This window comes from Perca flavescens, chromosome 17 (assembly GCF_004354835.1).
Source record: "Perca flavescens isolate YP-PL-M2 chromosome 17, PFLA_1.0, whole genome shotgun sequence".
Lineage (NCBI taxonomy): Eukaryota > Metazoa > Chordata > Actinopteri > Perciformes > Percidae > Perca > Perca flavescens.
In genome coordinates, this window is record NC_041347.1 from 23,167,440 (window position 1) to 23,193,502 (window position 26,063).

A 26,063-nucleotide genomic window follows, 5' to 3' on the forward strand; every position below is an offset into this window, starting at 1 on the left:
AGAAAAGAAAAGAACACCTACTACTGTATAGCCCTATATATTTTTAATCGTATCATGGGGTCACAGTTGTTCTCTATACTGTATATCATGCCATAATATCAACGGTAAAGTGGCAAATCCATCAACATATTCCTCTCTTAGATCAAAATGAACCAAATGACTAAAGGTTTCATCGTCATTATGAAACATTTGGACCAAGATAAGAGTATGAAAAACACACAATTTTCAGTCAGTGTTAACATTTTTTGGCATCTGCATGTATTTGGGCTTACGGAGAGACTGTCATTCTACCTCAAGGCTCAGAGTTGGTGAAGTAATAAAGCCATGCCCTGGGTGACTGATGGTTTTGAGCTCTTGGCAGTTTGGCTGGAATTACGTAATCCAACAGGCAAACTTTACAGCTAAATCCAGTGCTGCATATACTGTAATCTCTCTGAAAGTGTTGCAGTCTCGGAATAAATGAGTCAGGAATCGGTGCCACTGCCAAGTGAAATTAAAAACATAGAACTTCAATTGTGTGAAACATCTGCCTGGAATATTTGCAACATAGGCGGATGGATTAAATTAAGAAGAGAGACTGCAACACTGACACAGAACCATGAGATGGCAGCAACACTCGCTGTCACGCTTCTGTCTTTGTACTTTTTTTTGCTAGTTTGTTTTTAAAAAATGCACCTTTGGCCTTTGACCGGTAATGTACATCTATCAATTGGGTGCTCAGTATGTGATCAAGTCAAAATATTTTTGAATTACCAGTTCATCCTGAAAATATTGTGTGGTTATGATGCATGCCTGTGGGCTGCTTAACGTCATGGGAAGGCATCTGTAAAATAGCTTCCATGTGGTGTATGGGAATGGAAAATGGGGTGTGAAGCACAAACATCTACTGGTTATTAGAGGCGTGGTCTGAAATGCATATGTAAAAACTGGGTAGCTGCACTGCTGAATCACAAAATATGTCACTCTGTCTTGTAAAGCTGTTTAAGTTCTATTTAATATAGTTGTAGACAGTGCAGCATAGCAGATCTTTCATTTGCGTTTTTCATTTCCACTGCAGCTTTCACATTTAGTGAAAGTTTTCGGTCGGCGACCTTGTGAATCTTGAAGCTGTTTGTAGTGTGTGTTGGTTTCTGTAGTTCTCATGAGATCTACTTGATCATCTTCATCCAAAATGTATGTGGTAAACAAAAATCTCTACCAAAACATTAAATGTATTCATGCGAGCGCCTCACATCTGTGGTCACTGCATCGTGGGTCGGATCTCTGTTTGGCTCACACTCCTGTCTCTGAGGTTAGCCAGCAGACCTCTGGCCCAAAAAAATCACACCACGCTGCTATCAAGCCCATATGAAGGCAATAAAATCAAATTTAAACCAGATCCCAATTGGTTTTATGTCCCCTTTGAGCAAACTCTGCACACACACAAAGAAAATATTGTAATGTCAGCCTGGGTGCAGTCCATCTCAAAATGTGAGTGTATTTAAATGTGTGTGAAATTGAGTGAAAGAGAGATGGAAAGAAAATGAGAAAGCCAACATGGTGAGTGTCAAAACAAAAGAAGGTAAACCCTTTATTTTCTTCTCAGTACACATTACATAATCAACAAAAACATTCTACAGTACTTTGAAAAAGGAGTTAGAAAACAACAATTATATTAATCAGATTTGCCCAGTGAGTCTCTAAATTGCTAAAATTGCAGTGGAAGACCTGATTGAGCAGAAGTCCATATTAAAAAAAGGCACAAAACAAGAGAAAGCAGATAAAAACAATATGCCAATAATCAACTACTTATGTTTGTGACCAAACAGTAGTAGCGTTGATCAAAGCATTGAAGACTAAAAGTGAAACACACATGGAGAACAAAGTGCTCATTTTAGAGCATCTGTAAAGCCAATCCTTTCAAGGCAAAGCCAGAATTTTCCTGGATGTGTGGCGCCACTGGCCTTCGGCCACAGGGAGAGGGTGTGTCAGTAGAAGCCCCTCTTAAATATAAGGTCCACTGGTAATAAGTAAAACCTAGCTCCAGCTCCTGTGGTGTGATTTGTGGAGGGTCAAGGGTCAATCTCCATGGGAACAACTGTGAGGATAGCGTCTTCATTTCCACGGCGCACAACTACTTTCAAAGTGCCCTCCCGCTTGATGGCAGCACTGACGTCATTCGCTGATAAGATCCTCTGGCCGTTGATCGAGATGATGACGTCGTGCTCTTTGAGTCCAGCACTGTGGGAGAGAAAAAGAAGAAGAGTTGAGTGATTGATGGCCTCATAAATGGCTAGTACATGTTGTGCAACAAATAACAGCTTTTTTGTTTTCTGATTTTGTTAGTAAAGCGATGTGATATTCTGGCACAGTTTTAGCCATTAAGGAGGTGTATGGAACTGGAAGGCCAGTGATGAGGGCATCCTGCTGGTTTAAGATGTTGACCATCTGATCTCGACATCACCAGTTTAAGTTCGTCTGTTGTATGTCATCACCCATCACTCATCTACCCTCATTTCCTGTCAGCTCTACCCTGTGTACTATGTAATAAATGCAAAGATGCCACAAAAACAACAACAAAAGGTTAATGCTGTTCTGCATGTGGCCTTAGTATACAAAGACTATTATGAAGAATGTAAAGTTTAAGTTTGGTGATATGTTATATTTTCAAATTCCATGATAAACCAAACCATCTATAAATTGGTCCTAAAACTATAACTATAAAGTGTTATTTGTGTGTGTAAAGGCTGACATATGGCATTTCTCTGTTCTTATTCTTGCGTTGTTGTCAAAACATTATTAAAAACACATCAATGAGCCTAACCGTTGCACTTGTTGACATGGGCACTGTAGTTTAGTTTGAGACAATGCCACATACTCTGTCCAGGTACTTCTGTTTAAGTAATGTTTGGTAAAAAAAAAATACAGTGCCCAGCTGTTTTAAATTATTCATGAACCATTTTAAAAGGTCCCATGACATGCTGCTTTTTGGATGCTTTTATATAGGCCTTAGTGGTCCCCTAATACTGTATCTGAAGTCTCTTTCCCGAAATTCAGCTTTGGTGCAGAATTACAGCCACTAGAGCCAGTCCCACAATGAGCTTTCCTTAGGATGTGCCATGTCTGTGTCTGTAGCTTTAAATGCTATTGAGGAGGAGAGGGGGGGCTGTGTGGCCTTGACCAACTGCCACTTTGCTCGTTTGAAAGCCATGATGTCTCTCTCTTTCTCATGGGTGGGCCAAATTCTCTGGGCGGGCAAAGCAGAGAAAGGGGAGGTAACCTTGCTCCTTATGACCTCATAAGGAGAAAGATTCCAGATTGGCCCATCTGAGCTTTCATTTTCTCAAAGGCTGAGCAGGATACCCAGGGCTCGGTTTACACCTATCGCCATTTCTAGCTACTGGGGGACCACAGGCAGGCTGGGGGAACTCATATTCATGTTAAAATTCTCATAAAGTGAAATTTTCATGCCATGGGACCTTTAAAGATTTTCATCTTCAGTGGGAACCAATGGGCTTGCAGCTGAGCGTATTGAGAGATGACTAACACATTATTGGTTTTGGTCTTTTCATTTGTTGACAATAATAAAAACAAATACCCAACAACAACCTTATCCTTTAACGATAAATTCTGTTGGTTTTATGACTATTTTTCCCTCTCTTTGCATAACATGCAACTATAATTTTGTTTTAAGATTTTAGTAGAAACAATTAAAACAGTAGATTAATGTAATGGCCTACAGATGTAAAAGATCACATAAGTTAAACTCAAGTTATCCTAATGTGTCTCTAGTGTTTTGTACAAACATATCGAACTTGTAGTTTGGCCAAGGTCCGTGAGCACAATCTGAATCAACATAACATCTGTTGTAAGAATTTTAACGATGGAACAATCATGATGGGAATGATAGCACAGGTTAGCGCGCTAAGCAAATTAAAACATGTTGGCCAAACATACAGCCATAATGAAAAAAAACAACAACTAGTAAACCTAAAATCACACGCAGACTAAGGCAGTAACCAGCAGTGATATCAAAAGCGGACTCTCAACACAGCTGCTTAATCACAGCCACATGTCAACACAGACCACCACACCTTCACTTGCAACAGCATCGATAAAAACAACTGCAGCTCAGTATTCCCCTCATTACGCTCAGCTTGCTTTTACACCTCCAACAGAGAAAATGGATAGTACTCTACAGCAGGGTAAAGATTTCCAAAGGCCATTAAGCAACACAAAACAGCAGGCTAGAATATAACACAGGAACCACAGAAATGTTCTTGTGCAAAAAGCAGGGTGATTCAAGCAATGAGTAAACTCTGACAAGGCCCTGTAGGGGACACCACTGTGAAGGGGGCTGGGTGAGCAGGCGCAGGGAAACCACAGTGCAGCTAGTAACCTCCCTGCATGAGGTTTGAAGGAAATGGCTGACCTCAGCGTCTCTCTAGCCCCACTCTGCTGGAGTTGTGGAGGTGGCTGATTGGAGTGGGCTGCGATTGTGGGAGGAGGGGGATATTTTTTAGAGGGCCAAGCACTCCAGGCAAGCCAGAGTGAGCCATGAATTTAAGTTCTACTAAGACAGTTGTGTAGGAGGCTTAGTGTGTGTGTGTGTGTGTGTGTGTATGTGTGTGTGTCTGTCTGTCGGTCTGTCTGTGTGTGTGTGTGTGTGTGTGTGTATGTGTGTGTCTACGTGCACACAGTTTGAAGAGAGAAATAAAATATACTGTCTATTTGCATTGCCAGAGGGGAGCAGGAGCTGCATGGAGAGTGATGAGAGTGAAGTGCACATGCGTAGAATAAAGTGCCAAAGACAACTTCCCATAACTGAGAAATTTGTTATTTGTATATGTTATTTCAAACAGGGACAATGCACAAGTTAACTTTAACCTTGTATAAGAACAAGGAGAGATGCATTGTACCATAGCACAATTGCTATTTTAAGCCTGTAGTCCCTTGGCAGATTCAATAAAATAATAAATATTCAACGTAAGTGAAATACAAAAAAAAGAAAACCATGATGTTATAAGCAAGTTAGTTTGAATTGAGCCCACTCTTATGGAGCCATATAGGCTAAATATCTGCCTTACGTTGCAGCTGGCGTCTTTGCAATGACCTCCATAACATAAGCTCCAGAGGTGATGTCAGGGAAGTCACGGAGTCGAGTCTTCAGCTCTTTGGCCAGCCTAGAGGTAGAAAAGGGGACAGAGAGTTTAGCTATCAAAGCTATCATTTCCCATTGTCTCAGTATAATGAAGGTTGTACTATTTCACTGGCAACTTACGTTGGAGTGAGAGTCATCATCCTCACACCAATATACTTCTTCTTAGTAGCTGCTCTCCCTAGAGATAGACAACAACACAATACAGATACAATCATTCATCCTCTCACCTGCAACAGTCTAGGTTCTTAGTTTTTATTAGGGTGTTTGTTTTGAACTCCAACAAATAAAAATCCTCCAGGGTATTTTCGTCTGTATGTGAGCTAAGAAATATTACTCTAAAGCAGACAGTGGATCACAGATCGTTTGACATATCTTGCAGGACAGTGTGCACATGTGCACATCTACATACCCCATCTTCCATGTGTTTTAGCAGCCTGGTTATTTCATCATATAGACAAATCAAATCAAGAAACCCATGTTGGCAGTCACATATAAAATACACGTGTGTGCTGGGGAGTTTATTAGTAGCCCTTATGTTTTCTTGCCCCGCAGTTTTCCCTGGATTAGGGTGGCACCTAAATCATGGTTGCAGCTGTCGCCGTGGTCCTGCTAGGTGCCCTGCTATGCCCTGCTACACCCTGCTATGCCTTGTAGTGCCCTGCTACGCCCTGCAGTGCCCTGCTACGCCATGAAATACTACAATTACTATTTCTAGTCATAGTTCCATTATCTTTAATATGAATAATTGCTGCATCATACCTCCAACCGGCACCATCAGACACCGCCTACCAAGAGCCTGGGTCTGTCCGAGGTTTTCCTCACCACCCGAGGTTTCTGCCTAAAAGGGAGTTTTTCCTTGCCACTGTCGCACTAAATGCTTGCTCTTGGGGGAATTACTGGAATTGTTGGGTCTTTGTAAATTATAGAGTGGTCTAGACCTAGTCCTTATCTGTAAAGTGTCTCGAGATAACTCTTGTTATGATTTGATACTAGAAATAAAATAAAATAAAATTGAATAAAATCGAATTGAATTGAATTGAATTGAATTGAATTGAATTGAATTGAATTGAAGTGAATTGAATTGAATTGAAAATTGAATTGAATTGTTCAAAAACACTATGGGCCCTATTTTAATGATCTGAAAAGTAGCTTTGTGGGCGGATCTCGGGCGCTGTTGCTATTATACCGGCGGGATAAATGCTTCTTGCACCCGACGCAAATCTAAAATGGGTTGGTCTGAAGTAGCTAGGTGTGGTTTGGGCGTAACGTGCAATAAACCAATCAGAGCATCATCTCACATTCCCTTTAACAGCAGACGCGCTTGTTCCATGGTTGATTGCTATTATGACGGCGGATTTGCCTGGCGCACGCCAGCGGGAGCTGTCCGTGATGCCACTGACTTTAGACCAGGTTTTTCCTGATCTGTGGTGGAATTGTTTTCTGAAACTGTAAAATAGCACCAGGGAACGTTTGCGCCTGAACACGACTCCTCTTATCCCTGAACCGCCCCCAGGAGCGCAAATTCATTCCCTAACTTACCGACGTGCATCTGTGGAGGGAAAAGTCTGCTGTGCGTCAGGTGCAAAATAGAAATTATACATGCGTCGGTGTACAAAGTCAACTGCGTGCAAGATACGGCCCTATGTGAGGTAAAGGGTGAAAAGCAATAAAATATAATTACAACCTGACATGTACTGGCATTTTCTTCTTAGTGGTTTATTTGAAATGTCATAATCCTATTAGGTAATGCTGGGCACAGATTCATAAAGCTAGAAATGTAATCAATATATCTCAAGAGAGCACACAGAGATGAAAAATAACAACCATATGGCATGATGAATTATATGCTCCTTTACTGTATGTGCACATTGGATCTTGGTACAACTCTTGCAGCCAATTTCAAAATGTGCCTCTTACAGTTTGTCTTGGTGATTGAATAGAAGCAATAAAATGAAAACGTAATAAGTTGTGTCAGTGAGAGCTCATACCTCTGGACTGCCTGTCGTAGGACTCTGCCAGGAACTCTCGAATTTTGTCTGAGGGTATGGCAAAGGAGATGCCAGCCGTCACTTTCAACGTGTTGATCCCAATCACCTCGCCATCCTAAAACAGCAGACCTCAACTTAGTGTCTGGTAACAAACAACTGCAAAGTATTTTATGGTTTTTAACATGTCATGGTAATGTAAAAATGGGTCTGCCATAGAAATATAAAATGGCTTACCAGATTTACTAGAGGTCCTCCAGAGTTGCCGTACTGTGAACCAAAAAGATATGTCACTTATTATTTGTGTTTGTAAGAGAAAGATAGCATATGCATGCATCTTTATTCACATACATTTATGATGGCATCAGTCTGTATGTACTCCATGTCGGAGTTGCGAAGGCCCAGCTCTCTGCCCCCTCGCTGAGTGGTGCTGACGATTCCCGTAGTAACTGTGTTCTGGAGGGAAAACGGGCTGCCGATAGCAACCACAAACTCCCCTGGTCTCAGGTCTGATGAACGGCCCAGCAACAATACAGGAAGCTTGGTCTGCAAATGAGAAACACAAAGGGTTTACATTAGTGGAAAAGTAACTGAGAATAAAGAACAATTTGTGAGGCTTTGCAGGATAGAACTAACGGTCATGTTGACCAGTAGTCATAAAGTGAAAAAAAATTAAATTAAAGGAACACGCCGACTTATTGGGACTTTAGCTTATTCACCGTCTCCCCCAGAGTTAGATAAATCCATACATATCCTTCTAATTTCCGTGCATGTCGTAACTGTCTGACGCCCCCACCACTAGCCTTGCTTAGCACAGATCCTGGAGGTAGCCGGCTCAATCTAGCCTACTACTCCCAATAAGTGACAAAATAACGCCAACATTTTCCTATTTACATGTTGTGATTTGTATAGTCACAGCGTCTACAAATAACAAGGTCACATGAGACACAGCCATCTTCTAACCATATACATACTGGGAACTATATGTGTATGTATACGGTTAGAAGATGCCATGTAACTATGTATGTACGCGTTCATGAACTCGTTCATATTTTGGGCGAACGTGAACTGAACGTACTGTATTGCTGCCTCATGAACGTTACTATGAACTTGTTCATTCTGGTGTCTGTGAACGGCACGCTTTCTCAGTTTAACTTCATTCAATAAGGTGCTAGATTTCTATAGTTTCTATAGTATTCCAGGCAAAAACCCAGCTAAAACACACCGTAAACAGGCCTTAATTAAAGGCCATTTCTCTGCAAATTTTGCCCGCCAGCTTTCAAAAAGAAAATCCGCACTTCAGTCACATCCACAGCGAACCTGAAACGGCACATTGAACTGATTGGATATGAAGATGAAATCTGACGCATAGTTTCAGTGTTAAAACTGATAAAATAATTGCTGTCTGTGGTTCTATATGGGCTGTGGCAATAATTTTTAAAAATAATAGCTCGCAGCAACATATGGAAAAAAAGAACTATGAACTAGTTCATTTTTGGTACTGTGAACTTAGTTCAAAATTTAAAGTATGAACTATGAATTGAACTAGTTCATTTTAAAGTTTGTGAACTGAACTTTGAACTAGTTCATGTAGAAAGTGAACTTTCCCAACACTGTATGAATGTATGTATTTATGCACTATGTTGTGTTTAATTCTCTAAACAGCAGATACTCTTCGTTCGTCCAAGACAAATTTCCCTTGGGAAAATAAAAATCTATCTTATTTTATCTATCTTATCTATGTACATCTCTAACTTGGCCTGTTAGTTGAAGGGTTGAGAACAATGAGATCAGATGTGGAACAACGAATGGGCTTCATTTGGCTACATTCTGGATGTGAAAAAAGCATGTTTTGTGAGATTGTTAACCTGTTTAATAGGAAATTCATATACTATTAATATGTTTTGGTGACTGATATACTGGCATCAAAAAAGGCATTTTCAAAGGTATTTTCAACTTTTTTAATGAGTACAGCTCTAAAAGAAAATCACAAACTCAGCATTGCTTTAACTGCAATTACTCTACTAGGCTTTTAGGACTTCTCATGATCATGTGTTTTATGAGTGGACAGCAGGAAAATAATAACAGCAAAACCACTAACAGTCTTCTAAACACAACCCACTCAATGCTGCATGGCAATGCTCCCACACAAAAACAATTACTCCTTTTCCACCGTAGTAAGAAGTGACGCCAAACAACTCAACCCAAAATGCTAATAATCAAAATCAAAAGCTTCTTTGTATAACTGAAAGTGTAACTCAGCCGGGGCACCCAGGTAGCTCACCTGGTTAAGCGTGCGCCCCATATACTGAGGCTCAGTCCTTATTGCAGTGGCCCGGGTTCGAATCCAACCCGTGGCCCTTTGCTCATGTCATCCCCCCATCTTTCCCCCCTTTCGTTTCCTCAGCTGTCCTATCTAATAAAGGCCAAAAAGCCAAATAAATGATCTTAAAAAATAAATAAAGTGTAATGTGTAATTTCTAATAGTGAGTGTGTGCCAACAGGCCACAGATGCTGGAAAATGTACTGATATATGGTAAATAAGGAATAATTCAAGCTCTGGTTAGCCCTGTTACACTGGGCACTGGAAACCAGGCTACTGAGAGCTGGCCTCTACAGACAGACAGGATATATTTATCTAATGCAGTGAAATCATCTCTTTTTTCTGGGAAGTCCACAGTCCAAACCCACGCGCTACCACATCACGTTGAGTCTGTGCACCCTGACGGCAGGCGAGCACTATCTTAGACTAAAGGACCTGTCCTGAGTGCTCCTCCTATCTATCCGTTTTGTTTACTCAGGGTTATAAATAGGAGCCACAGGAGGCTGCAAGGTAACAGACAGCAACACAAGTTGGCACACACAAACAAAAGGATGAGATGAGAATTATGCACACCCAGTCAAACACTCAGACATAGCAGGCAAATCACAAATCATATTATCATCAGTCATAAAACATAACCCCTCGCTGCCAACGCATGAATACATTTGCTCTGTGTTTATAGAAGTCTGTGGATGAAAAAGAAATAAACTGACAGCAGACACCTGATTCATAAACTAGTGTAAATTAAAATAGAAACTTGGATTGTAGAAAAACATTTAACACTTTTGATTCAGTCACCAGCGTATTATAGGCTACTTTGCTGTAAACTATCCCGACCCTTATGGTGAAGTTATTAATAGAAAACGACAAAGATATTGATAGCCAGTAACTGAGGAAGAGAACCTTTCAACCCTACTTTCCACCTTACCTAACACACACACACAGATATAAAACACACAAAGGTTTGAAGCCGTCTTCCTGATTCTTGTGTGGTTTGTTGGAACAATGTGGGGATGTTAAAGGTAAACATGGCACACACACACACACACACACACACACACACACAGGCAAGTGTGTACGTAAACCAGAAAACGTGCATTTGGCAGGTGCACACACACAGACACCTGACACAGTATAATCCCCCAAGCAAGAGAAACATACACAGCTGAGAGAGGGACATCAGGTGAATGTGAGTCACTGCCAAGACATTCAGGAGTCGACCCCCCAACCGGCCACCATGATTATGATAACAGTTAGTGATACTGGTGGTGCCATAGCGACTGTTGCTATCAGGTGAAAACCATACATCTCCAAAATGTCAACTTTGAGGAGAAGCTTTGTTTTAAGCTTGACTGCAGTCATTCCTATGGTGTCCTGAAAGAGTTTACAGTAATAACCGCAGAATTCTCACAAACCCACACAAAATCACAATGCATTCAGAAAAACCATGTTCAAAGAGTGCAAAATGCATCGGTGCGCTGACAACCAAACAGCGCCTAGGTGAGGAGGGAGAACAAACACTCAACATGCAGACTGACAAACCTTTTGGAAGACCCCTAGCTTACATATCACTTACTAATTGTGACTAGTCAGCAATCTGGAATGGGTTGTGGAAAATCATCTCGCCATGTGAGTCCGCCTCTCCTTGACCACCCAAGTGACTCACTTTGCTATTTTCGGATGAAGGTTACGATTGCACTCGTACTTCACCCAAAGATGCTATAGCCACACTTAACCCTTGTGTTGACTTCGGGTCAAATTGACCCGTTTTCAATTTTTGTTTCATATCAGAACATATGGGACGTAGAAATAAGCGCTGAACATGTGTAGAAGAAAAATTTTACAATTAAAAACGTTGGAAAAAGCAAACGTCGACGTCAAAAACGTCAAAAAAATAAGTGCTTTTTTCAAGGTTGACGGGAAGGCAACACAAGGGTTAAAATGAAAGAGGCAAGGTGAAAGAGGGGAACAACAAACACCACAAACCACGGGAAAACAGTCTGAGAATGTGAGGCGAATGAGTCAAAGTTTGTTTGATATTATGTGATGCATGTAGCGCGCATTGGCAGAAACCAGTTTATGACCAAATAAATATTTTGGTTATGGACCCAGAAGAGCATCATCAGTTCAGGAATATCTCAGAAAAATTATAAACCAAACGTGCTGCATAGTTTTTGAAAACGTCTACGAGGGACAGCATCTACTTTCTCAAAATGTAAGCTTTCACAAGGGAAACCATGTTTTTCCATGTTCTCGAGTGTTTAGATAACAGAGAAGTGGGGCATCAGATTAAAAGGAGGGAGGACTAAACCAAGGAAATAGTTTTTTTTCCATCTTTTGTCGCTGAGCTGAGTTTTAATTCAGCACAGACAGGTTTTGTCACATTTAAGTTATTGGGGACACCATGGCGAAGGGACAGTGAGACAGATAAGCTGGCAGCCAAGCAAACAGATCGCTTTGAAAATAGCAGCAGAGTTGCTATAGAGATGTGTCATTGTTTAATGTTACAGCTTTGGTCGTTTGGAGGCTCATTTAGAAGCCATTACACTAACTACTGTTTTATGACTCGTGGACCAGGTGCAAACTTTAACTCCAGTCAAGATTGGATGGACTGCTGCTTTATAGTTTCTGAGGCACATGTGTACGTATACAGACACACACACACACACACACACACACACACACACACAGACACACAGAGAGAGGGAGGAGATTGCCAGGGCATGAACCCTCACAAACTCAAGTCTGTAAATTAAAACCCACACACCTGGCAATGCTTAGATATACAGCCAGACCACTTAAAAATACACACATTTAGACTAGGAAGCTGCTTCGGTTGGGTCAGTGCGTGACCCAAACTGCAGGCTATTTGAGCTCACTTCACACTTTCCTGTTCATTTCATACAGGTGACTTCAAAGCAAAGAGCATACTTTCATAAGTTCCACCCTGCAACATTCATAAGTACACTAAGGTATAGGGTTTTACTGCTGATGTCTGAACGTGTGCCCTCAGGGCTGTGCTGATTCCGATCAAAATGGGGCAGGATTCAGCACGCTCATACGTAACATCAAGTCAGAGGATCAGAAGTTCAGACTGATTTGAGAGGGGACACCAAGTGTGTGTGTGTGTGTGTGTGTGTGTGTGTGTGTGTGTGTGTGTGTGTGTGTGTGTGTGTGTGTGTGTGTGTGTGTGTGTGTGTGTGTGTGCTTGTATGGTGTGTATGTGACTCATTTATGTGTGTTGTATGCATGTTTGTGCATGTTTGCTAGACAGAAAAAAGATATGTACTAGGTGAATGTTGTGACCATGATTTTTACACACAAAGCCATAGCCAGCACATAAACTCTTTGCTCCACTGGGCAATTCCTTGCACTGTAGGTAACATCAACATGGCTAAACCACTTCCTTGCTGACACCAGTATGGAAACCACTATGGTTTCCATATGTTGTTGGGAAGGTTTTTAGTCTGAGTAAGAGCAAACATATGTCTTTGAGTTCCGTGTGTATGTTCCACTCTGTGTAGTTTTGCATGAGAGCTCAGAGGACTTGAGGGCGTCTCGACTCTGGCTAGACACCACAAAAACTTTGAACTGCACAATTCACAGTGATGAGAGGAGATGAGGTCTTCATTTGCTCCAGGAAGACTGCCTAAAGTATATGACCAACAATTCTCTTTTACCTAAAGTATTAGGTCATACTTGTATTTTCATTTATATCAGGATACGTTCCTGCAGTGACCTTGAACGGGAGAAGAGATTTTGATAATAGATGGACGTTTCACTGCAGACAATAGTGGGCAAGAGTGATTGGTAATTGTAATTCCTGTAGGTTTTATGTGTCTAGGGCAATTATATTGTAGTCTAGTCTATTCTGTTTATGGTTGGGGGAGCAAACTGGAATCTGCTTAAGCTACTCAGAGGGACCCTGGATCCCAGTTTAAAAACCAGAGGGATAGCCCTGCCTGTATGTGATGCACTAAGCCTACACCCAAATGGTGGAGTATGACGCCTGTAATAAATGAGCTACTTGATAATAAAATGCACAACTTTTATTCTTTACAAGAAATTACAAGAAAACATATTTTCTACTGGTTCAAGTTCAAATGTGTCCAGGTTTAGAGATATCTGCCTTTCATAGTATAGCGGAGTTTAATGGAATTTTGTCCATGGTGCCCACAGTATTAAAAATGTTTTAAAAATTCAAAAGCAACATCGCTTTTTACTCTGGATAATGAGGAGAACACACTGACACGAGTTTACATAGGGAGAATGTCTACAGTAGAAAGTAATACACTGAAAACAAAGTTTCCCAGTCAGATCTGTGGATTATGCAGAGTAAACTTATTTCGGGAAAGACATGTTGCTGCTGAATCTTTTTTTTTCTTCTAAATGTTAATAATGTGAAGAACACAAACAAAACTCCATTTACCTCAAGTGCATTGGATTTTAGAGGAGGATTACAAAACCTGGCCAAATAAAACTAATATCTGCTTGACTATGTGCCAGTAGGAGCAAATTTGAAAATGTGCTTTTTCATAATTTTGCGTAAACTAACCCTTAAAGCAGGGTCCGATAATATAATCTTTGCCCATAATCGCCTTTAAGAGGTTTTGTGCCCGCATCATAGCCTAGTCTCTAATAACATTCATTGATAGTCAGTAAATGTCTCAAATATACTGTGGGTTATCAACCATCTGACTAGCCGTATTTCATTTGAAACTTCTCTATCATGCCTCATACACATCTAAAGTGACGGCATCGACCGGTAACACCAAAATGTTTTGGGCAAGGCTGCTGCCTGTCCAGCAGGTTTGCAAAACCATCCATGTGCACACAGAAACACACACACACACATACATTTGAATAATTGATTGATTGTTTGTCTCTCAGTATTGTTCATCTAGGGAAATGTAGACATATCTTACTTCCTGGGGAAACATTTACCCAATGTTGCTGATAAACAGATAAATGCAGGAACACATGGCTACACAAAGGCATATTCCTTCTCTTTCCTCTCTGATCATAAACACACACACACACACACACACACACACACACACAACACACACACACACACACACACACACACACACACACACACACACACACACACACACACACACACACAAACATATTCCAATAATAGCAAGGTCCAAACAAGGGAAACATGAGACCAGTTTTCCCCGCTGCACTGCAACATTTTGTAAAGCTGATTTTAGCATAAGGGATTAGTTAATGGCTAATGTATTTATAGTTAGGTTACATCCAACAGTTTCAGTCAGTGGGATGTAATTCTTTTTGAGGAAACTTGTCATTACTCTACCTCTGGTGTTGAAAATTGGAATAGGAAGCTTTTCATTCTAGCATGGCATTTATTCAGTTCACAATTATCAAAAAATCCAAAGCTTGACAGGCCTGGCCGTGCCTATATGTAAAAGAACTTTTGAGCTGCAGTGTGAACAAAGCCACGGATCAATGTGTGCACTGCATTCAGCTGCATTTGCAGTCCAAAGCACTTAAACCCAAGGTTAATGAAATTTCCATCCAAGTCAGCAAGCTTTCAAGTCAGAGTGAAAGCAGGTAAATCTGAACGCGTCCAAATCATTGCAAGCACTTCCAAGTGAATGTGACCATGTCCAAGTCTTTTTGAGATTAATGAGAGGCCTTTAAAAAGCTGAAGCCCAATGAGTTATATCAATATTGTGCTGTTGCCACATCACACAATGCACAGTTAAGCCTATTAGCTCACATTGTCCTCCAGACATATGGATCCATTTTCCAGGCCTTGACCACATCGCTCCCTCTTGCTTTCTCTTTCCCCCCACACTCTCTACACAGGAACAAGTGAGTACAGCACTTTTCCCCCTTCCCTTCCCCTCTGAAGTTCCAGCTGCCGTAGACGGACTAATGTATTCCCCAGAGCTGAGGGGTGGACCACAGCCCCAGTACAGCCTGGATCTTGCTACCAATAAACTCCCATTTCATGTAGAAAGGGAAGAGAAAGAAGAGTCTTTACACTCAGGGAAAACCTAACTTTAAACTTTCTCACTCGTAAACTGGTACAATTGTTTATTGATTATTTGTGGCGGCTTCTGGAGTGCTGATGTTGACATTTAGCTTTAATTGAACAAAGAGAACACTAAGATGAATGGAGTAAGGAGCAGAGAGCGAATGCAAGCGGGAATGAGGGAGAGGATGATGGAAGATTAGAGAGATATATTCTGCAGTCAGGATATGAATTTATAAACTGACACAAAACTGCTACAAAACAGCCCAATTCATGCTTGAGGACACAGAGATTTCTCAAAAAACTGTTTAAACTAAAGACGAAAAAAATGTGTAGGCGGACTTCATTTTAAATCCTGATGAGCGTCATATTGTTATAGTGCTATCAACTCTACAGCTTCTATTCGTCTTTCATTCTCTGTGGATCCACAGTGTTGCATTCACTGTTACTTCAGGTTTAGTAGCAAAAACAAATTAATCTTCAAGGTCCACTTACTCGCTTATCTTTGGAGCTTTTGACCAGATCACACAGCCTTCACCTGCAGATGAGGTTTGCTTAGTTGTCATTAAGTGTAGATGTTCAAATTCTTTATTGCTCTGAGCACTTTCAGGACTTCGTCTTCCCTCAAGAAGACTGCGGGATACAGTCGAAAGCACTGAAACAAGCAAGTAGGTGGACCTTGAGTGAAGATTGCTTTGTCAACTGTCATTTTAAGTTAATTTGACTTGGACTTGCCCTCAATTACTCCAGATTTTATCTGAGACTTGCTTTGACAGTACTCCATTATCTATACCTTCAGTGAACTGTCCTTCTTCCAAAATGGAAGAATATATTCTAAAGCTGGAATTTACATTATTACTACGGTACTGAAATTAAACACACAGTAGCTATAGGTTTGGATGACTATACATACCATTTTAAATGTAATCCAAAATGACAAGTTTACTTGCCCTCAGACCCTCTCATTATAACTCACTCATCCTCTAATTTCGCCTTGTATCAACTTTCGCTAGTCCCACACGCACGCACGCACGCACACGCACACACGCACATATACACACACACATACACACGCCAACTCCCCCTCATTAGCAGAAATGCCAGTTCCATCTAAATCATGTGTCCTTTCCAGAAGGCCCACGTGTCTTCTGGGGCTTCATCACTGACTCATGGCCTGGATGATCCGCTTCAATGTCACACAATGACTTACACTCTTTAACAAAACAAGTATACTCATGATGGTGAATGTGTTTTCTACCAGTATGACACCCTGGATATATCTGGCTGTCATTTGTTTACAATTAACATGCTTTATTACAATCACCTGTTGTTTACCAACCAGTTAAGTCATAGTGTCATGCAGTGGAATGCAACCAATACATTTTAGGCGACTGGAAAGACTGGAAAATATTTCTGCATGCACTATAATAAACAATAAAACAATAAACAAAGACTTCTGCAATGATGAAGCATGCATTATTGTTAACTAAGATGATACGTTATTTGTCATGCTTCTACAACATAAAGCATCAGTCATTCCTGAATCTGCAGCAGTCTGCAGAGGCTGTACCCACTGAATATGAGATGCAAACAAATCCCCCCGTTTAAAGACCAGCCTGTCATCTACAGACAGAACAGCTTTTATTAAAGGATGAACAAAAACAAAGCGTCTGTCACTGCTCTTTTCTGCACTCTTCGCTCACATTGTTGGCCGAACAAAAACCTGAATGTTTCAATCTCTTTTCAAAATTGGAGGTCTTTGTAATACACCTTGTGTTGCTGTCATGGACATCTATTCAGCTGCGTCACCCAGCCATGAGAGTGAGCTCCATAATGCACTCTGCTCTGCTATGACTCCCAGTCAATAGGCCCGGGATCTCCGACACGCATTCCTTCACATGACTGTTGACGGTGATTAACAGGTAACGTGGAAAACCTCTAGTCCAGTAGACATTATATAATACAGACATATGTCCTGTGCAGCAAAGTGTAGAAAGATATTTAACTTTTTTTCTTTAAATATCAACATGGGCTTTAAACTGACCACGGGTTCGTGATTATCTCTGCAAGTTGCTCCTGAGAAGAGTTTGTCTGAACACTAACAGGATCTGGACCGACTGCCAGCCAGCTGTCTTTTAAAGACCTATTTGGCTGCACCTGCATTCTCACTTTACTTCACTTGCACGCTGAATAATCTCCTAGATTTAGAACACTTTCATGCTAGTCTTCAATCCCCCAGACTTCAAATTTCCCAAAAGTTTAATTACAAAACAGTCAGCGGTCAAAAGCATGGTTTTGTATTGATGTGCTATGGTGGTTGTGACTAGACATGAGTAAATGTAATTCTTTGGGTCAAGAGCTAAAAACGAAACAGAGGGAGAAATGAAAGAAGAGAACAGACACACCCGAGTATTGATCTTTTCATTTCTCTGCAAGAAATGTCAAACTTTTCCTTTAAAGGAGACCTGGCTTTGGCAATAAAAGCGAGCAGAAAACATGTTCAAGCACTTAGTTTTATCAACATTTCAACTTTCTAGCTGTCTCTAATAACCACTGTACTATATATATTTTTTACTTTGCTGGCCTCTTGACTGTCTGGCACTTTAACTGACCGGTGCATCGATCTTGATGAGGGCGATGTCCGATTTCTCGTCCACGTCTTTGATTTTGGCATCATAGAAGCCACCGCTCTTCAGCTCCACTTTCACCCGGTGCTTATTGGCCACAACGTGGGCATTGGTCACAATCTGGCCATCTTCTGCCACAACAAAGCCAGAGCCACTGGCCACCGCCACTTCCCGCTTGGAATAGGTCATCCTATGGGGGAGAAGAGAGGATGGTGGGAGGGAGGAGGAGGAGGGGATTAGAGTATTTTTCATTCACTTCACTCTTTCAACCGGTATCTTATTCTAGAAAAACAAACTGAGGAGACAGCAAAACCATGAATGATGTGACAGCAGTATAAGACTTAATAAGTTGAAAGCAAACCAAGTTCAAAGTATTTGAGTGTCTGCACACCTAATAAAACAATATATTAACAGTAGGCAGGAAGGTATCTGTAAGCTGGCAATATTAGGCATACCTAAAAACAGAATAGGAAACAAACACACAGCTGCATCAATATACAGCACATCCTTAATGAAAAACTGCTTTCAAGTCAAACTGAGGCAGCAACAGCAGAGGAGATAAGAAAGAAAAGAGACAGATCTGAGTGAGGGAAAGATGGAGACGTGGAAATCAGAGAGCAGCAGACATTCAAATAACCACTTTACAAGCCACAGTGACAGATGCGATGGAGGCAACACAGACAGAAGAATCAAGGTGTCAAAGAAGAATAAGAAGCAGAGATAAAAGAGCATTGAAAGCTGGTGAGACGAAAAGAAAATATGTTGAAAGAGAAGTGGAGGGTAAGGTGTACTACCAACTGGTGTGGTCTAGTACACAGGTGGGGTGTAAATTGTAGTGTGCTTCAGTCTGTCCCACACACACGCACACACAGACGCACACAGGTGCACGGCTCTTACTTGCGGTAAAGTTCAATGTGAACCACAGACGGAGCAATTCTCTCCACCACGTCGGCAATGAAGTTGTATTTGTGTCTTGGGCTGTCTGGGTTGTCCTGAGCTGGAAATACAGCGCACACACACACACACGCACACACACACACACACACACACACACACACACACACACACACACACACACACACACACACACACACACACACACACACAAGCCAGGATGTCAGATGAGTAAAAGCAAACAAAAGATGTACTGAAATACTGAATGATGTAATAGCTGTGTGAGAATAGAAAACCAACAAATAAAACTGCCCTTTATCATAACACAGAGGGGAAATGAAAAGATGACAGTTCATCTGTGGATGAGACTGTCTAGGCAGGTCTGACACACACTGATTTACAAACCCGTAACCCTGGCTGTAAACCTCCCAAATAAATACTTTATAAATGATTTACCTTGACCGTTACCTTTATCTTCCCATGATTGATTGTATACAATTACTTTAAGTCTTAAACCATCAACAGATCCTTTGTCAAGACTAAACTGGTCCTCACAAATATAATACTACTCTAATACACACACACACACACACACACACACACACACACACACACACACACACACACACACACACACACACACACACACACACACACACACATACTCACACTGTCTGGCACTTTATGTATGAGGACTGCCAAATTCACTGACTCACCCATCCCACCATCTATACAGTGTTGGGCAAGTCAGGAAATGTTGACTGATTTACCTGGTAATTAAGGTCTACCCAGAAGACAGTTTAACCAAAGCTATGAATCAAGACTCCCTAGACCTTTCCCTGTGTGCTTTACATCCTTTAATGCTATTGCTACGTACCTCAAACCATCACAAGGACAATTTTCAGTCATTACATTCTCCTAGAGAATCGTTCCTAGTGGAACTGGTAAAATTCAAAGGCCCCCATAAGCCCTGCAATAACATTGATTGCAGCGAAGGGTTAAGAAAAAAGAATGAGACTTTCCACTTGAGGCGCATTTAAGCTAACACAAGCATGGAATGAGCACCGTCTTGCCGTACTGAATGCAACTAAATTATACAGTATGAAAACATTTGTCAACCCGCAGTGGGAGGGGGGGGACTTCTGCTGTTATTTGGTTTTGGTTCATTCGTTTCATCCTCTGGATATCTGTACCAAATTTCAGCTAATAGTTGTCAAGACATTTCACTAAAAGCCCAAAATGGCATGGTTAACCTCATGGTGGCACTAGATAAAAAGTTAGGGGATCCCCAAAGTCAGTAGGTTTCATCATCTGGGGAACATGAATGTCTGTACAGAAATTCATTACAATCCATCTAATAGTTAGTCTGAAGGGGTGGACTGATATCCCTGGAGCCATGCCGCTAGCAAAAGAAAAGACAGGTTCTCCAAACCTCCACATATATTTTCCCTGTTGAATTTAAAGCTACAAATCCAACATTAAATCTGATAAATGTCACATAAGTTTCTCCCCACAGTCAAAAAGAGAAGCAATGGAAAGATTTAAGTCATTTTTCCAATGCTATAGCTTCACACCTGGGGAGGTTGGTGGTCAGCTCTGATAGGATTATAGTTAGAGATAGCAGGCCCAGTGTCCAGAACCTGTGTTGTTTCTGGAGCGTCCATGCAGGCTCTCTTTTCCACTTCACCATGTTACAGTGAGTGCTGCCTCTTAACACACATGGGAAAATTTACTTCCAGAGACACACTGCTATAAATGCAATGCCATTTGATGATAGTAGAATAAAAGGCCCAAGGGTGGGGAGTTGTTAGAGTTGGGAAATCATGAATCAGATGTTGTGCACAGTTCAGTTACATTACAGTAAAGAGTCTGGCCAAGCCATTGTTGCCTGATTTATACACTGTGGGAGATTATTTTACTGCTGAATTGAGCTTAGAAAGGCTTTAATGTTGTAGAATTAAGTTGACTAGAGAGCAGGTATCTCCTTATAGGCCAAAAAACTGCTAATTGATCCTTATCTATGAAGTTCTGAATGTTGCTGAAGTGTGGAGAGAAAGTCAGAATGTAGAGCTTTCTGATTAGTGTCTAATCCACATGTTGCTTTTGTAACATTTATCAATACTAAATTGTTGCCAGAAGCCGACTCTAGAAGGTCGCAGGTACCATCAATTAGTAAACAGATAATTGGCTTTCCCACTGTATGCAAAAATTATATATTTAAGCTATTGTGGCTTTTAAGTTTAAGTTTGGATATTAAGTAAGAAAGCTTAAAATGTTTCAGTAAAGCAAAGGTCACTAAGCGCTTCACAAGTCAATAAAAACATTGAGGGCTGCTTGCTGATAATACTTTACTTTTCTTGAGTAATCTTTTGAATTCAGATTCAAAATTCAGAATTGAGCACTGAGGGTCGCCACAAGAAAGACATGTAAAGGAAAGCAGATCAATCCCTTATAGAGGCTAAAAACAAATCCTTGTGATGTCATCACCCGCTCTACTAGGAGGCAGAGCAGTAGATATTGACTGATGATGTGTGATGGTGAGTATATTTTAAGGACACTATACCATGGCACAGAGGTGATAAAGGGGAAAGATGAAAAACATATTCAAGACTTGTATGGAAGATAATTAAATTCCTACTCTGCAGTAATTTAAGTCAGTTTTAGTCAAATAAAGGGAAAATCCACCCATATGGAAGACATATTAAGGTTAGATCCTAACTTTATTAGAATATTTTATTAGCATCAGTTAAAAATAATCAGATGTATAAAGGATTATTTCTAGAGTCAAAGTAAGCATTCAATGACGGGAAACCATTCAAACACAACATTTAAAAAAAGAAAATTCATATAAAGGCGCTCTTCTTTTCTTGCCATTTCTCTCTCACGCACGCACGCACACACACACACACACACACACACACAGTCTGGCACTTTATGTATGAGGACTGCCAAATTCACTGACTCACCCCATGTAGCCATTCCCTTCCCCTTTCTACACATTGACCTTCACCACACGGTTCCCTGTTTAAGATGTCAGCTTCTTTTCTTTTTCAATTTTTCCCATACATAAAACCCACTGTTTTATTCGCGCCTGCAGGCGGAAGCAGTTTTTTTCTGATCCACTAGACTAGACAAAAACTAGATGTGAATACAGTAAGATAAGCTCCTCTTCATGCACTGACACTCACTTACACACACACTGGTTCTCTACTGTTGGGCAAACCGAGGCCTACCAGAACCAGCCATATGCTAAATGTGTGAAAAGGAAGAAAATCTTTCTTTTGGTAAAAAATGTAAAGCTTTGAACATCATGGCAACCACACTCACTTAGTTATAATGTGTACTACTATATCAAATCATTTCCAGTAAGTCACTGACTCGTTGGCTACACATCTTTAAGACTCAACAGATGTGGATGTTAGGGCACTAAAGTGTAACATTTTGAGCCATTTAGTTTTGATCAGCCTCTGCTTTTCTGCAGTTAAGAAATATACAGTTGAACTTTGCTGCTATTATTACAATGACAATGACACATTGGCAACATTTTGAGGTGACCCACTGTGCAACTGTGTGAGTAACTCCAACTAACCTCATTTTTCCATTTCTAAGTTTCAATTTGTCTCATTTTAATTAAATTGAACTCAAATAACTTAATAATAATAAGGGAAACAAGGGACTTCACCCAAGGGTGTCAGCACAAAATACAACCAGAAAAACACACATATCTGAGTAAGTCAGGACAGTTTTAGCAGCATATGAACAGTAAGTTTAGAACCCAATCCAAACTATTTCACATTTTCTTGTTAGAAAATGATGTGTGAGGATCAAAGAGATACACAGACGTACTGTCAAATTATAAATGTCCACACAAAACCCTGGAGTTTAACATATATTAATTTAATAACTTCAAACTTTATATTTTGATATAAAGATTCAGAAGCTCAGGGATTATAGCGCTTAACGCGCTAGCGTTAATGCAACACTCAATGCAACATTTTGTCAGATTTATTACAGTCCAACAGTGACAATACTGGCAGACAGTGCAGATGGTATGGTGTGCTTCAGAAGTCACATCAGGGAATATACAAACATGTGGTCAGAATTAGATGAGCTACACAAGAACATAAGAGTGAATGATTCCTAATAAAGCGGCTGTAGCGAAGATGGTAGAGTGGAAAGAGAAATAAAGAAATAATGAGTTGAATAATGAGAATTACAGGCATCATGAACAGGAAGAGATAGATAAGGAAAACAGACTGACTGACATACAGGAGCAGAGATAGAACAACATAAAAAAGGAAAAGACACATGCACAAATATTATCTTTTAATATTATGAGTGGCTGAGACAAGCTGAGGAAGAATGTGCATATTCAGCACATGTCACTAGCCGGAGTCATAGAGTACATTCTGCAACATCAGCTACAGCAGTAACACTCAGCAGCTACACACTGCACTGGGTTTACAGTTGGATTAAAATCTGAAGACATTATTAAGAAAGTTCTGCAGGCATTATCTGCTTGCTCACACCTTTATTCATCTAGCTCCACCTTTTAACACACTTTTAGATTGTTTCAGTGGCCCCTGTATGCAGTTCTGTGTCACTAATGGATAATTTGGGGTGTCCTGGTAGTCTAGTAGATGCACACCATGTAAGTTGCAAGTCATCCCTTTCTATCTCTCAACATTTTTCCTGTCAGTCTCTCCATTATCACTATCAATAAAAGGCTTAAAATGCCATAAAAACAGAAGAAAATTGGGAAATTTTAAACAAATACGACCCAGAGGTCGCAAAAATATGTGAACTGATTTTCTATGCCAAAGCGAACAACTTGCATAATCATCGACTTTATAGTCCAGACACCAAATGACATCATGCAAATTATACTTGCATATGTTTTTTTTAACATGGGGCCAAGTTGCACGGTAGGTAAAGGCGCTCAGAGGGGGATGATTCTCTTTTTGTCCTGCAATACTATAATTCTACAGCCTTGATCACATCCACAAGTTAATTTAAAACAGGAGGAGAGATGCTAGGCGGACAGCATTATTCACCAAAAGCTTGGATGTGACTTGTTTTATTGCAGCTATGGAAATTTTCACTGGGTGCCTTGGAAAATCAATAGGACTCACCACAGTCTTGCTCTGTTCCAGACATGGTTAAGTTCCTGGGCATGATTTAACTATTTAAGTTGATTACATGACTGACAAACAAATGTTGGCTAAACAGTCTGCCCTACCACCATGCCCAGACAGTTTTTGATGTACATGTGAACCTTTCCCAAAAATATGGGTTGCTAATTTTGTGTTTTCCTCGTGTCTCCTGCCTGTTTTAAACTGTCTTCAACAGAGGAAGAATTATGGCTTTGAATCAGCGCCAGGCATTCCTTCATGTGACTGTTAAGTGTGATTTATGAGTGACAACAGACAGAGAGGGAAAGAGACATTGAGAGAGAAAAAGAACAGAGTGGAAGGAGATGGGGGGGTGGGGGGGTTCTGGAGGGGGGGTGGGGGGGGAATGTAAGGTTCCAAGCTTTGAGGTAAGTTATAGGTCTTTGAGGCAACAGGTGTTGAAGCACTTCATTCAGAAGTTTTCAACTGCAGATGTGGTGCACACTTTGGATGGTCATATGTAAGATACACACACACACACACACCAAAAACTGTTACAATGTCTTTACCACCTGTAACCTCACATGTGTGCAAGTGTTTTATTCATTCCTGAATATGTCATGTGATGTTTTAAGATATATCACACACATGTAGCATTAACGATGATAAATGACTCACTGATTAAATTGTTCAGAATGTGCTTTCTCAGTTGAGCTGTCTCATAGAGCAGCAAACGTGAAGAAAGATGTCTGTTTATTATTGGGCTCCACTGATTAGGGTGAAATACTTTTCACATGACACTAAAAAGTTCATGTCCATACTAAAACACTAACTTATACCAGTTATTACAAATGTATAACTTCAGTACTGTTTAATAACTGCCTACCTATCCTACTTATCAGGCTTTGAAAATTCCTTTCTGCTCAGCTAATGCAGACTGCAGTGGCATGAACAGTATGGTATAACAATCAAACGAATTATAGTCGCATGACTACTCTTTATATCAGGAGAAAGCTCATGACTTCATTCAACCGGGTAAAAAGTAATCGAGTCTAATTGTAATGCAGAAACAAGAGAGAAACACAGTTGAATGGTGGCTCTTGTTATCCTAGACACATGGGGATTGTGTGCCACACTGAACGCAACTGTATGCTCTAACATCTGTGTGAAGTTCAAACCACAGATGTCCAGTAATTTGAGGGGTGATGTTGTGAAGAGTGAAGGTAAAATGACACACAATAAAGAAAAATGTACAGATTTGCTTTAGCCAATCTGGACGCGCTGTGACTGGCATCTTAAAGTAAGGTGTTTGTTTCACAATAGTTTAACTCAGCATGAAATACTCCAAATACAAAAACAACCTGAGTGTTACCTTTCCCGCAGGCTCCCCGCTGAATGAAAAGAACAGGTGGCTGCTGCAGCTTCTGCGCCCGGCGGCTGACCTTCTTCAGCTCGCAGATGTTCCGGTAGGACACCCCATCGCTTCCACAAACCGGGTCGGTGGCTTTGCACACGCAAGTCCCACTCTTGCTTCTCCTCCTCACCGTGATAGTGTATGCCACGCCGCCAGGAACCGAGCACTCCAGCCCCTCTCCGCACACCGGGTCCCCTAGCTTCCCCATGCCCCCGCAAGCTTCGCCCTCGCCGGACGCGCACACCGGGCAGCAGTGGCAGGCGTCGAGGCTTTGTCCCGCCTGGCAGTCCGCTGGTAGCCGAGGACACATCGACTTGTCACACCGAGCAGGACATCCGATAACATACCGGCTAGAAATTTGGGTGTCCGCAGACGCAAACGCTACGATTACGCACAGGAGTGACCAAAACATGTTTCTCAAACTAAACTAAAATACGTTTTAAAAGTTAAATAGAAAGTTTAAAAGAGTTCAAAATGCTCGCTCTCTGCTTGCAGTGTAATGGGATGAGAGAGCTCAGTAGTAATGAGGGGGGAGTCACTTCAGCGGGAGAGGCATTTAACA

General features: G+C 40.9%; 1 protein-coding gene across 1 annotated transcript; it reads right to left on the minus strand.

The window, feature by feature from the left end:
* Positions 1-1,540: 1,540 nt before the first annotated feature.
* LOC114572130 (serine protease HTRA1A) lies at positions 1,541-26,063 on the minus strand. The gene is made up of 9 exons (XM_028603592.1): positions 25,460-26,063; positions 18,980-19,079; positions 18,068-18,272; positions 7,477-7,671; positions 7,363-7,395; positions 7,129-7,243; positions 5,261-5,318; positions 5,067-5,162; positions 1,541-2,220 (listed from the first exon to the last, which is right to left on the minus strand). The coding sequence occupies exons 1-9, from the start codon at positions 25,911-25,913 to the stop codon at positions 2,052-2,054; spliced, it is 1,425 nt and encodes a 474-aa protein (XP_028459393.1). The 5' UTR covers positions 25,914-26,063; the 3' UTR covers positions 1,541-2,051.